The 12797-nt window shown below is 39.5% G+C and overlaps 2 protein-coding genes across 2 annotated transcripts; one reads left to right on the forward strand and one right to left on the reverse strand.

The window, feature by feature from the left end:
* Positions 1–161: 161 nt before the first annotated feature.
* LOC106397326 (protein TPX2) lies at positions 162–4496 on the reverse strand. The gene is made up of 19 exons (XM_013837914.3): positions 4199–4496; positions 3910–4001; positions 3673–3827; positions 3343–3588; positions 3157–3253; positions 2960–3073; positions 2771–2884; positions 2524–2676; positions 2371–2433; positions 2206–2286; positions 1946–2110; positions 1728–1859; positions 1552–1632; positions 1345–1464; positions 1093–1259; positions 905–1013; positions 755–814; positions 568–662; positions 162–480 (listed from the first exon to the last, which is right to left on the reverse strand). The coding sequence occupies exons 1-19, from the start codon at positions 4365–4367 to the stop codon at positions 351–353; spliced, it is 2343 nt and encodes a 780-aa protein (XP_013693368.2). The 5' UTR covers positions 4368–4496; the 3' UTR covers positions 162–350.
* Positions 4497–7969: 3473 nt separating this feature from the next.
* LOC106400479 (zinc finger CCCH domain-containing protein 2-like) lies at positions 7970–9527 on the forward strand. The gene has a single exon (XM_013840837.3). It carries the CDS (start codon positions 8053–8055, stop codon positions 9229–9231), a length of 1179 nt encoding a protein of 392 aa, XP_013696291.2. The 5' UTR covers positions 7970–8052; the 3' UTR covers positions 9232–9527.
* Positions 9528–12797: the final 3270 nt, after the last annotated feature.

Genomic DNA, 12797 nt, shown 5'->3' on the forward strand with positions numbered 1-12797 from the left:
GATGATAATATCAATGTTCTAATTTTGTAAAACCTTAAATCTGTTCTGCAGTTGGAAATTCATGTTAAGCTTATCTAATGAATCTGACAACTTTGCAGTAACATGAGCCTTTATACTTGTGATATCTGAATGCTGAACATTTGATTAAGGACACATAAGAGAACGACAAACATGAAACAAGTTTTTATATCATCACTGTAATCATTTCAAGTTTAATACATTTAAATAAGGGCATTGGGCACATAAGAGAATGTACTACTACAACTATATTAGTAAGTCCTAAGGGAATGTAGGGTTCAAGCATTCATGAACATTTCAGCTGCTTCCAGGAAAAGTCTGCTGCATGCAAACTATCTCATCTGACCAGCTGAAGCACTGGTAGCTGCAGACACAGTTGGAGGAGCCATCATAGTTCTTCTCTCGGTTCTTTTGATCACTCTAAGATTTGGTGATTTTGGTTTCGTTATCTCCTTGTTGGACCTGTGTTTGACATAATGTTTTAATCAATAGGTTTCTAAAACACCAGAAGATTGGTCTTGTTTTTCTTTCTAAAACAAGAGAACTTACTTCTGAGGTAAGAAGGGTTTGTTGAACTTAGGCACAGGTCTAGCATGAGGAACCATCGTCTTTCTCATTTGCTTTAGAAACCTCTCTTCCTCCACCTGGTCAAGAGTTTTTCCAAGTTTTTTTTATTACATTTGAGCAAAACTTTGTGAGATATATATTTACAAGTTAAGTGTGTGTTTGTCCATACCATTTTCGCAGCTTCACTCTCTTCACGGTATCTCTTGTACTGATTCTCCTTCTCTTTGATCTGTTGTTCCAGAAAGAATGATAATTTGTCAGTTCAGAGCTTGTGTAAGCAAGCCCTTCCTTTAATTGTTGAAATGACAGAAAGCCTTACTTTCTGATCAAAGTCTGCTCTCTCAACAGCTCGAGTCTCTACATGGAGGTTGAACTCCTGAATCTCTGTGAGAGGCTTTCGTACTTTCTCTGGAACAGGGATTGGGTCCCTGTGTTCATTACACAAGCTATAGTTAGCTTTTTCGAAAAAAAATTCTGGATATATGAAAGTAGCAAAAGGCGACTTACTCTTTTATAACTGGTTGTGCTTTGAAGAGTCTCTTCTGAGCTTCTTCTCTCTCCATTCTCATCCTCTCTTCCCTTTCTCTACGCACTTCATCTTCATGCCTCACTAGACTCTCTAACTGGAACGGTTCTGGCTTTGTGCATTGCTTGGGTTCTGGTTTTTGTGGTACCTGAGAGAGTTGGAACACGTAAGATTTTCAACACCATCATCTCTTTCCCAACTCCAAAAAATGAAGCAAGGAAGGTATTGCATACCACGGGATAGTCGGTTGTGTAAGGATATGGGTTTGCTTTTGGAACTCTGGCCCTTTCATCTCCTATCAGCTTCTGAGTGATCTCCATTACAAACTTTTTCTCCTTTTCAGCGCCTCGTTCCTGGATGTCACAAAGTAATAAAACAAACGGTCAGTAAAGTTTGGTGGCCAAGTCATGTCACTTTTGTTTGTTCGTAGTAGTACATACTTCTGTCCTTAGGTTGAAGGGATTTGGAGCAGTATTCCTTGGTAGAGGCTTTTCATGCCAAGAGTCAGAGGTCAATGAGAGCTGACAAGAAGAAGTTGTGTCAAACACGATTATATCCAGTCGAACATAAAACTTGCATAAAAAGCAGGTTCTATTAGTTGAAATATACTAAATACCTTGTCGAATATATCTACGACAGGACATGGCTGAGATATCCTCTCATCTGTCGCAAAGTGGAACTCTTGAGGTATGGTTATGTGCTTCTTCATGTTGCAAAAGATGCCCATCTCTCCTTTACTTTCAAATATCTGGATGGGTTTATGTGCTTACAAGTTAGATCGAGATATATATATGAAGTAGATGTAAGTTATCTATATCACTTGTTTAGTAGTACCTTTTTGTTTAAAGGTTTTGCTTTGAATTTTGGTGCCTTCTCTAGTTCCTCTTGCTCAAGTTCCGCAGTAGTTTTTGCTTTAGTAGGACGAGCTCTTAGCATCGTTTGGAGCACTGGGCTCTTTGGTGCAGTAAGGTGAGGAGGCCATAACCTACAATCATTATGCTGGGTGCAAGGAAAACAGATGTATCAGATGGCATGAAACCAAGTGTTATACACATATATAAAACATTTCTGTAGCCAAAGAGTAAGTTCCATACCTGCTTAGACACTTCGGTTGAAGCAATTGAAGATGTCTCTGCATGTTGGCTAGCCCTAGCCATTGTTTCAAGATGAAATTCCTGCAATTAGTAAGATATGAGCGTCTTGTAGATCAATAACAGATTCGTTTCTAAAATGATCACTCTCTGAATGTCTGTCTCTACCTGAAATTCTGGCAGTTGTGGTGTGCTTCTCTGAGGCGCAGGCAAAGCTGGAGCTGCCAAAATCTGCATCAAGAAAAAAGAGAACGCATTGTTTTGTTTTTAGATTACTATTTATGAGGTAGATATATACCACTGTGAAACCAGATGCATTACCTTCTTGTTCACAGGTCGAGCTTTAAATTTGGGAATCTTTGCCAACATCTCTTCCTCAAGCTCTGCACTGCTCTTCACTCTTACAGGACGAGCTCGTTGGGATGTCACAAATTCGGGCTCCTTTGGTCTTGTCAGTGTCAACTTAGTTCGGTTCTGCACAAGGAAAGCAGCAGCGTCCTGGAAGTTAATTGAAGATATTCCAAGAAAACAAAAAGATACGAGTAAATTAAAAGGATCAAGAGATTACTTGTGGAAGAGAAGGGTTGGCATGAGGAAGTGACAAGTCTCGCGTGCTTGTTTGGAACTTTTTCATCAACTCAGCAGTTGACATAAAAGGTGCAACTTGCCCACGGACATAAACCTAAAGAGTGAACATAAGAGTTAAGAACCAGGGCCTATCAAAAAACTTTATAAGCATCCATGAAGCAGAACGTACCTTCCTGTTCTCCTTCGGAGTTTGCTTAGTGACCGAAGGGCATACATTGAAACCGGTGTTAACGAGACCTTGTCTTGTCTTGTGGAGCAGAGTTGTTGGTTTTGGATTTAGAATCTAGAAAAAACAATGAGGAAACAGTTTCAGTCATGGAGTGAGATATGTAGTCAAGCTTGCTGTTATTGAAAATTTTGGCTCACCTGTCTTGATTTTCCATCATCTAGCTTTTGCTTTTTGATGGCTTGGTTATCCTGAATCAGACTGGTAGTGCCAGCTATGTTCTTAGGACTCGTTTCCCTGCAAGGAGGCATCATAACACATAACAAAACGATTAGTAGAGGAACGTGAAACCAGATTCGGGTGTGGAAAGTTTATGAAGAGAGTACCTTTTCACACTTTTCTGATTAGTTCCTTTCAGTTGAGACGACGAGTGTGGCTGATTTTTCGGCCTAAGCGCAGATGGATTCCTCAAAAGACTAGCTATCTTTCTAGCAGTTTGCTGCTTCTTAAGGTCCATTGACTTTCCCCCATGAGATGACTGCAGTGGTGGTTTGGGTGTCCAAGCTTCTGTCCTAGAAGGAGGAATGTTCTCCTTGTTTTCTATCTGCTTAGGCGTTTTCTCCCTGGTATTGCTGTTGAATGAACAAGAAGAAAGAGTATTAGAAAAGCCTCTCATCTCACTAAAACGCCATTAAAAAAAAAGATAAATAAATAACCTTGCATCTGCTGCGTCCTTGGAACGGCTGTGAGTTGGCTTAATTGTGCTTGCTTCAGTAGTATCAACTTCTTCTTTTATAGCCTCAGAGATAATATCACTCTCCGGTTGTGAAGCAATAGTTGCAGCTACTGGTTCTGAAGGCTCTTCTTTATCCTGCAAAGTGCTCATATTCAGAAAGATTACAAAATTGAATACTTGCAATTGATATATAATCATTGTTGAATTGAGGCAAAACCTTTATTCGTTTATCTTCTTCTTCTTCTTCATTGAAGTTACACATTGTCTCTACCTTGAAACATCTCCTTGCTTTGATTCTAGGAACCGATGCTACACACACACACACACACACAAAACTTGAATTAAAACTTTGAACATAAAGTTATCTTGATTCAACTTGCAATCCCTAATTTCGATTCTCAAACAGAAACCCCAATCATAGTTGAGACTCAAATCAGAACTCCAAACCCCAGATCTAACAACGATTCCGAAACCTAGGGATCTAGCGATCAAACGAAGATACTCACGAGAAGGAGCGCAGCTCAGAGCCGATGCAAACCAGAGCTCAGCTCGGCGAGCCTCGTCCTCCGTCTCGCCGTTAACGAAATCGAACCATCGCGGCGCCAAGAACTCGTACGTCTGATCAACGATCGCCGTCGCGGCACTGCCGATTGGTTCCTCCGTCGTTCCTTCCATGCCTATATCAGATCGAATCGCAGAACTAGGGGAGAGAGAGATGTTCTTTCTTTGGCTCCTTCTTTGCAGAGGGAATGTGTCTGCCTGTGTAATAATCTGAATAAAAAAGGGAGAAGGAACGATCACAACGGTCAGATTTTGAATAAAGATTTTTTTTCTTTTTCTGCATCGGCTCCTCCTGTCTCTAACGGCTATATTTTTCTCCAGCCATTCTTCATCCTTGAAACTGCGTCGTTTTAATGCTTATCTCCCTTGTTTCACGACGTCGTTTCATCACCAATGAAATTTTGTTTTATTGATCAACTAGGATGAGTTTTGCGCATGGTATGGTATGTTAATTTTATTTGTATATATTATCGATAATTTTTTTTTATATTTGGTCATTTTATTTATACATATACAATGTTTTTTGTTGTTATTATATAATTTCTTTCCGATGGACCGGATTAATTCTTATTAAAAATTGTGGAACTAAACTATAATTAATATATCATGGGTTGATCGGATTGGACATTAAATAAATTATGACACAAAAACTTTATTTTTTTTCACCGAACACATTTTTGAAAAAGTGAATAGTAGTATTGTTTTCATTTTCTACGGTTTAATTATTTTGACATTTATCTTCCATATGGTTTTGAAAGTTTTCAGATCAACCATCGAATTGATACATGTCATTTTAATGTTTTTGGTCGTATGCTTAAAGAAAACTTACATTTTTGTAATTTAGAGTCATTTTAAAAAATGAAAAATATAACATATAAGGTTTCCTCATTTTTGTAATTTAAAGTCGTTTTAAAACATTTAAAATATAACATATAAAATTTCCTCATTTTTGTAATTTAAAGTCATTTAAAAAAATAAAAATATAACATATAAGAAAAAAAATCTATTTAGTCAGTCATTAACTGTCATCAAATGATAAATTAGTCTTTATTAGTCATAGTAATTAATTGTCATATTGTCATATATATATATGTTAATCATATTATGTAATTTTGTACTCTCTCTGTTCTGAAATATAAGATATTTAGAATGATTTTTATGTTCAATATATAAGATGTTCTCATCTTTCTATGTAACTTTAAGTTTATCAAAAACTGTGTAGTCAATTAAATTTAATAGTTATATTTTGTAATTGGTTGAATATTTTTTAGTTTATAATTTTTATGATATTTTTTAGGTAAAAAGTAACTTTCTTGATAATTGTGTACTACCTAAAACATCTTATATTTAGGAACAGAAAGAGTAGCTTTTATTTAAGGAATTAATACACGCTTCTTATATTTTTGGTTAATATAATGTTCCGTATTAATTGGATTTGGACCAACATTTTTTTTCAATTGATTTTTAAAATGCCACGTAAGTTAAATTACCGTCCTAATTAAGTGACACCTAAACATAATTTTTTTTTAATTAATATAAATTTAAGATTACAACATATTTTAAATGATCTTTAATTAATATAGACGGGATTTGTTGCTTCAATATGTCTCTATTTAGCGCTTTATTACAGCAATCAGTGTCTCTCTTCACTAAGTGCGCAAACGTACTTCAAGGTCCCTCTGAACCGATTGCAATAAATCTTCATCAGATTATTACTACTAAACAAATTTTGCCGTGAAAACAATAAGATTGGATGACAAAGGAAAAAACAATAAAATTGTTTCCCTGATAAACACCAAATTTGAGCTAGTACTATCAATATAGAGTCCCTCTCTTTCCTCCATTCTCTCTCCAAAATCTTTCACGGAAAAGATGATGAGTGTACTCAGATTTTTTTTGTGTTTCTGATCAGTTGATCAGATGTTTGTCTCTCGGAAGCGGTGGTTTTTTCAACACTGTCTTCACCGGCTTTTGACTCCGGGAAGTGGTGAACCTTTTCATTGTCTTTGCCGGCTCACCACCGGGGTTTTTCCGGTTCCATTCGATCAGCGTTCTAGTGAGTCTTTGTTCAATCGATTCTCCCTCTCAATCTTCGATTCTCGATTCCTCTCCTTGTTAAAGGAATTTTTCATCTTCGAGCTTTTTCTCTATCTTTAAAGATGATCGGTGTGCATGTAGGAATCTCGATGATTGGATTAGATTGAAGTCGATTGATTTGTTTGAAGCGCTTGATCTGTCAAGCCTGACTCTTCGGCTGATCTGGGTTGAGAGCCGTTCGTTTTGAACGGTTTCTTTTTCGATTAGGTCTCGCTGACGGTAGAGCTTCGCCGTATCATCTTGCTGGCTCTGGAGAAAGCTGTCTCTTTCGCGTTTTGACGCGTGGCCATTGATTGCTGGACAATCGACCACGTGGTGGAAGCCTGAAGATCACTTCCCCAATGGTTTTTTTTTGGGTTTACGGCCTAAAAATTTTATCTATGATGGTCTTTTGTTTTAGGCTTTTTGTCTTCTTTTTTTTTTGGATCGGGTTTTGTCCTTGTTTGGGCCTTGACCTTTAATAAAAATTTTAGAAGCTTTGGAATTTGCAGAACAATGACGCACGTAAAGACATATAGACAAATTTAAATTCCAAATTAGAGTCACAGTGATGCCAAAATGTATACCGGTCCAAAAACATTGCACTTATTCTAACCGGAAATAATGGCACTAAACAAAAACAAAAAAACAAAAAACAATGTTCCTTTTGCCGTCAAACAATACTAGTATATTTATCGTTTAGTATTATTTACTGTAAAATACCGCTTCATTTGTATTTCTGTTTATATGATTCTATCCAATTCCAAAAGAAAACACATATTCGAACTTGATTTATTCTAAACTTTGGACGTAAAAGTCATCGAAAATATTAATATATGAGCTGAGACCATGAAGGTAGAAACCAAAAATGTATTTGCTTCCATCACAGCCACGCAACCAATCGAAAACGTGACACTTGTACATACACATGCATCCTGTCTTTGAGAAAATACAAGAATATGTATATTTAATTAATCTATAACCCGATGATAAATGGCGTATGAAATATAAAGACGTATTTTATGAAACATCTTTTGTAGCTGGATTTGTATTTAATCTTGTGCATATCCTTTCTGTGTTGCAGTCTTGTTAGATTCGACGTACGCAAATTATGAACCCTCTAAATTTATATAATATAAAATTAAATATGCCACTAAATTATTGAATCATGTACATTAATCAAACTAGTTCATTTTTAGGTTCGTACGATTTACAAATTTAATAAATTTTGTAATGAAAAAGGTTGTTTTTCTACTTATTTATTAATTTGACAAGAAAACAAATCGAAAAAGGAAGAGATAGTTAATGGATAATTGATAAGGGAGAGAGAAGAGGAGGTGGTGACTGCGATGATGAAAACATAAGCACATGTGTTAGGTCTGAAGCAAGGAGAGAAAGGCAGCTCCTGCTTCTTTGCATGAGACCTCTCTCTTGCTCTTCTCTTCTCTTGCCACGACTCCTCTCCCCATACCATATCACACTTCTCCCTTCAACTTTTGTCTTCTTATTACATCTCATCACCATTCATAAAATAAATGTAATAATCTAAATAAGCTAAAACTAACAATATTTTAATGCAAGTTATAACTTATTCTCATGTCTGTATCCATACTCAAACCCCCATATAAATAGACCGCATGCAATATCATGTTCTCTCATCTTGCACTCATCTCTCAAAACTATAACACAAGAATAAACAAAACACGTCTTCTTGTTATTAGTCATGGACATCGTGAGACCAACGGTGGAGATTCCACCTCGAAAGCTTCTCTCGTCTTCCAAGTCTTTTTCAGGGGAGGCTTCCCCTCGTTCTTCGCCGCGTAAACATAACTGGAACAACAAGAGCAACAAGACCTCTACATCTGAACAAGAAGAGGACAGCTTCAACGAAGACAACACCAACACCAACACCAACAACAACAAAGATGCTAAAGAGTATTGTTATGATTCCGACACCGATGATCCTTACGCGAGCGACCATTTCCGTATGTTCGAATTCAAGATCCGACGTTGCACCCGTAGCCGAAGCCACGACTGGACTGACTGTCCCTTTGCTCATCCCGGAGAGAAAGCTCGCCGTCGTGATCCTCGTAGGTTTCAATACTCGGGTGAGGTTTGTCCCGAGTTTCGTCGTGGTGGTGATTGTAGCCGTGGAGACGACTGTGAGTTTGCTCATGGAGTCTTTGAGTGTTGGCTCCATCCCATTCGTTACCGTACTGAGGCTTGTAAAGATGGTAAACACTGTAAGAGAAAAGTATGTTTCTTCGCTCATTCGCCACGTCAGCTTAGGGTTCTTCCGCCGGAAAATGATTCCGGCGGCTCATCAGCCTCTACGTCTCAAGCCAAGAATCAGAATCCTTGCTGTTTGTTTTGTAGCGGTTCTCCGACGAGTACTCTTTTGGGTAACTTGTCTCATCTTTCTCGATCTCCCTCCTCATCTCCACCTCTTTCTCCGGCTCACAAAGCCGCTGCCTTCTCACGGCTGAGGAGTTGCGCCGCTTCTGCTGCAGCCGCAGGGTCGGTTAACTATAAAGATGTTTTAAACGAGCTTGTTAATTCGTTGGATTCTATTACCCTAGCGGAAGCCTTGCAGGTGAGTTCCCCTTCTCCTTCGCCTGTTTCTGCGGCAGCTGCGGCGTTTGCCTCGTCCTGCGGTTTGAGCACTCAGCGTCTCCATATCCAACAACAGCAACAAAGCAGTCCTTTACAATTCGCGCTCTCGCCTTCCACTCCAAGCTACCTAACCAATTCGCCTAGGGCAAGCTTCTTCAGCGATGATTACACTCCTCGCCAGCGAGAAGTGAATGAGTTTACACCCTCGGCGGTTAGGGAGAAGACTAGGTTTGAGGATGGTTCTTGTGGCGACCCTGATATTGGATGGGTGAATGATCTCTTGACTTGATAGATCCACGAGTGTATATTCTGGTGGAGATTAATTTACGTTCATGAATCATGGGGAATATGATCAGTGCCAACGGTTTGGTCAGTATGCATGGAGGGATTGTTGTTGAAATTGTTTTCGAGATTTTATTGTTTTACGGATCTCCACGGGAGCTAATTAAGAATCGTCTGTATTGTCTTTGTTTCTAGAATTCTATCTTTTTGGTTGGATTTTACCCAATAATATGTTTGAACTTGTATCATGTGGACTCGGATTGTATAATGTTTCACTATTTCTATGAATATTTTCGCTTCAGTGTATATTTCTTTCCGTCACATCGTTAACAATGGATTTGGACTATTTACTGTCCATCATTATGGATTTTGATAACAGATGATATATTAGGAATGAAATAAATTGCAGGATGTTTAGGACGCGTAATAAGGACGTACGTATAAACTATAATTGAACAGGCCATGCTTAGGCTTAGTTAGAATCAAACAGAGTTGGAAAGTGGATGTATATGAATATTATACCCGTTCCTTTTGAAGAAAACGATGGTCGATGGTATATCATTCTTGAAAGTGTTCATCTAATTACAAAACGTGTTTGTCCATGAGTAATGAAATAAGTTATTATTGAATAGAATAAAACAGCTTGTTTATTCTCACAACTAAAGCTCTGTATTTATACATAGACGTTTCCTATTAGGATAAGGACTAGGAAACTAAACATCATTATCTATCTAGAAGTAGGAGTTATCTCCATATAACTTGTAGTTATCCCAATACTCCCCCTCAAGTTGGCAGTGTGAGATTGCGAACACCCAACTTGGACACGAATCTTTCAAATGCCGGTCCTGGTAATGACTTTGTAAGAATGTCAGCGAGTTGATTCTTTGACGTGACATGTTCAGTAGTAATGAGTTTAGACTTGAGTGCATCGCGGACATGGTGACAGTCGCGCTCGATATGCTTGGTACGCTCATGAAACACCGGGTTTGCAGCAATATACAGAGCGGATTTACTGTCACAGTAGAGCTTCATTGGCGTTGGATGCGCAATGCCAAAGGACTCGAGAAGGCCCTTCATCCATTTTAGGTCTTTGAGAGCAACAGACATTGCACGATATTCAGCTTCAGCCGACGAAAGAGAGACTGTATCTTGCTTCTTGGTCTGCCAAGCAACCGGAGACTCACCTAAGAAGGTAATATATGCACTCAGAGAACGCCTAGACAGAGGGCAAGATGACCAATCAGAGTCACAGTAGACACTTAGTTGCAGGTTATCATCGGCTTGAAGAAATATTCCCTGGCCTGGACTTCCTTTGAGGTATCGAACTACCCGTAACGCAGCTTCCCAGTGAGGTAATAGCGGCTTGTGCAGGAATTGAGACAGAGTATGGATAGCATATCCAAGGTCAGGACGCGTATTAGTGAGGTAGATTAAACGACCTACCAAACGTCTGTATTGTTGTATGTTAGCGAGAGGTCCTGTAGCCAAAGCAAGCTTGTGGTTGAGTTCCATAGGTGCAGGAGCTGGTTTAGCACCAAGAAGACCAGTCTCTGCAATAATATCAAGAGCATACTTCCGTTGAGAAACATAAAACCCTGTCTGATTCCTAGCAACTTCGAGACCCAAGAAGTATTTTAATGTGCCAAGATCCTTCATCTTAAAGCACCGGTGAAGATAGTCTTTGAATTCTTGTAGAACTTTAGCATCATTAGAGGCAATCACGAAGTCATCCACGTATACCAAGATATGCAAACATGTGGAACCCCGTACTTTAGAGAAAAGAGACTGGTCAGCATAGTCATGAGAGAAACCAAAGTCCTGGAGCGCCTTAGTAAGCTTAGAGTACCAACAGCGTGGTGCTTGGCGCAGCCCGTACAGAGACTTTTTGAGACGACAGACCTTGGTCGGATCGGAGCATTTAAAACCCTGCGGTAGTTTCATATATATCTCTTCTTCGAGGTCACCATGTAAAAATGCGTTTGTAACATCCATCTGGTGGACAAACCAATTCTTGACTGCAGCTAGTTTGAGTATGAAGCGGACCGAGGCGAGTTTAGCAACAGGCGCAAATGTGTCAGTGAAGTCTTCACCTTCGGTTTGATGATTACCAAGCACAACGAGACGTGCTTTAGGTCGTTCTAACGTGCCATCCGCATTATACTTGTTAGAGTAAAGCCACTGGTTGCCAAGGGCTTTCTTGCCCGGAGGTAGATTAGTGACCTCCCATGTATCAGTGGCTTCAAAGGCCGTGACCTCCTTGTGCATTGCATCGCCCCATATCTTGAGTTTAGAAGCCTCGCGATAGCTCTTAGGAACATCATCATGAATAAGAGCAGCCATAAACGCTTGATGCGTAACTGAAAATATCTTGTCAGTGAGATAGCTAGATATAGGGTATGGGGTCATACCTGAGACCGTTTCTGGAGGACCAAGATCAGGCGAGTAGAGTACGTGAGAGGGTTTATTATCATGTTGAGCTGAATGGGTCACATAGTCTTTGAGTAGAATTGATGTAGTTTTATGCCTTTGACCTCGACCAAGAATCTCTGGTATGCCTGGGGATGTAGTAAATTCATCTGTAGTAGGAGGCACATGAGTTACAGACTGGTGCGGTGATGCTGGAGAAGTATGAATAGCTGCTGTAGGCATTACATGATTTGTTTCAGACGTAGGCGGAAGACTAGTACTAACCGGTGGTGGGACTGTGTGATCTGAACTGGGAGGAGGAGAAGGTGGCAGAGGCAGCGAACTCCCCCTTGAGTCCAAGTTCGGTAGTAACCAATCATCTATAGTAGGGTCATAATGATTCATAGGTGGTGTAACATATGCATCAGTATGTACACCAGGGAACTTTGATTCAGAGAAGGCAACATCTCTGCTACTGAAGAACTCGTGAGTGTCAAGATCATATAATTTCCATGCTTTCTTACCATAAGGATAGCCAACAAAGATACACTTTCTGCTGCGATCGCCAAATTTGTCTTTGTCACGCGCCTTCCGATGAGAGTAACACAAACACCCAAAGACACGGAGCTTATCATAATCTGGTTTTGTTCCAAATAAAAGTTCATAAGGTGTTTTTCCTTGAAGAACTTGAGATGGCGTGCGATTTATTAAGTGAGCAGCTGTTAGTATGCTCTCACCCCAGAATGTGACTGGGAGATGTGCTTGAAATAGACACGCCCGAGCTACGTTTAGGATGTGGCGATGCTTCCGTTCGACTCGAGCGTTCTGCTGTGGTGTGTCTACACATGAGGTTTGATGGACAATACCTTGCTGTTTGAAGTAGGACGAGAGGGTGAGAAATTCAGAACCATTATCTGTGCGAACTGTCCTTACTGTCTTGCCAAACTGGCGCTCAGACAGAGCCATGAATTCTATGAGCAATTTCGAGACCTCTGACTTCTCTAACATCAGATATGTCCACACTGCCCGCGAGTAATCGTCAACAATAGTTAAGAAGTATCTAGCACCACACGAAGAAGTTGTTCTGTAGGGTCCCCACACATCACAATGAATCAGAGAGAATGGTTCAAAAGCTTTATGTGAACTATTATTAAAAACTTGGCGCGT

The sequence above is a fragment of the Brassica napus genome, chromosome C5 (assembly GCF_020379485.1).
Source record: "Brassica napus cultivar Da-Ae chromosome C5, Da-Ae, whole genome shotgun sequence".
NCBI lineage: Eukaryota > Viridiplantae > Streptophyta > Magnoliopsida > Brassicales > Brassicaceae > Brassica > Brassica napus.

What these genes read in the sequence shown, in the direction of transcription:
- LOC106400479 (XM_013840837.3), top strand. Translation starts at nt 8,053, where the DNA reads ATGGACATCGTGAGACCAACGGTGGAGATTCCACCTCGAAAGCTTCTC.
- LOC106397326 (XM_013837914.3), bottom strand. Translation starts at nt 4,367, where the DNA reads ATGGAAGGAACGACGGAGGAACCAATCGGCAGTGCCGCGACGGCGATC. An exon ending in AAGGACGCAGCAGATGCAAG is followed by an intron (nt 3,589 to 3,672) that starts GTTATTTATTTA and finishes TTCATTCAACAG; the next exon opens with CAATACCAGGGAGAAAACGC. An exon ending in CCAACCCTTCTCTTCCACAA is followed by an intron (nt 2,677 to 2,770) that starts GTAATCTCTTGA and finishes TTCCTTGTGCAG; the next exon opens with AACCGAACTAAGTTGACACT.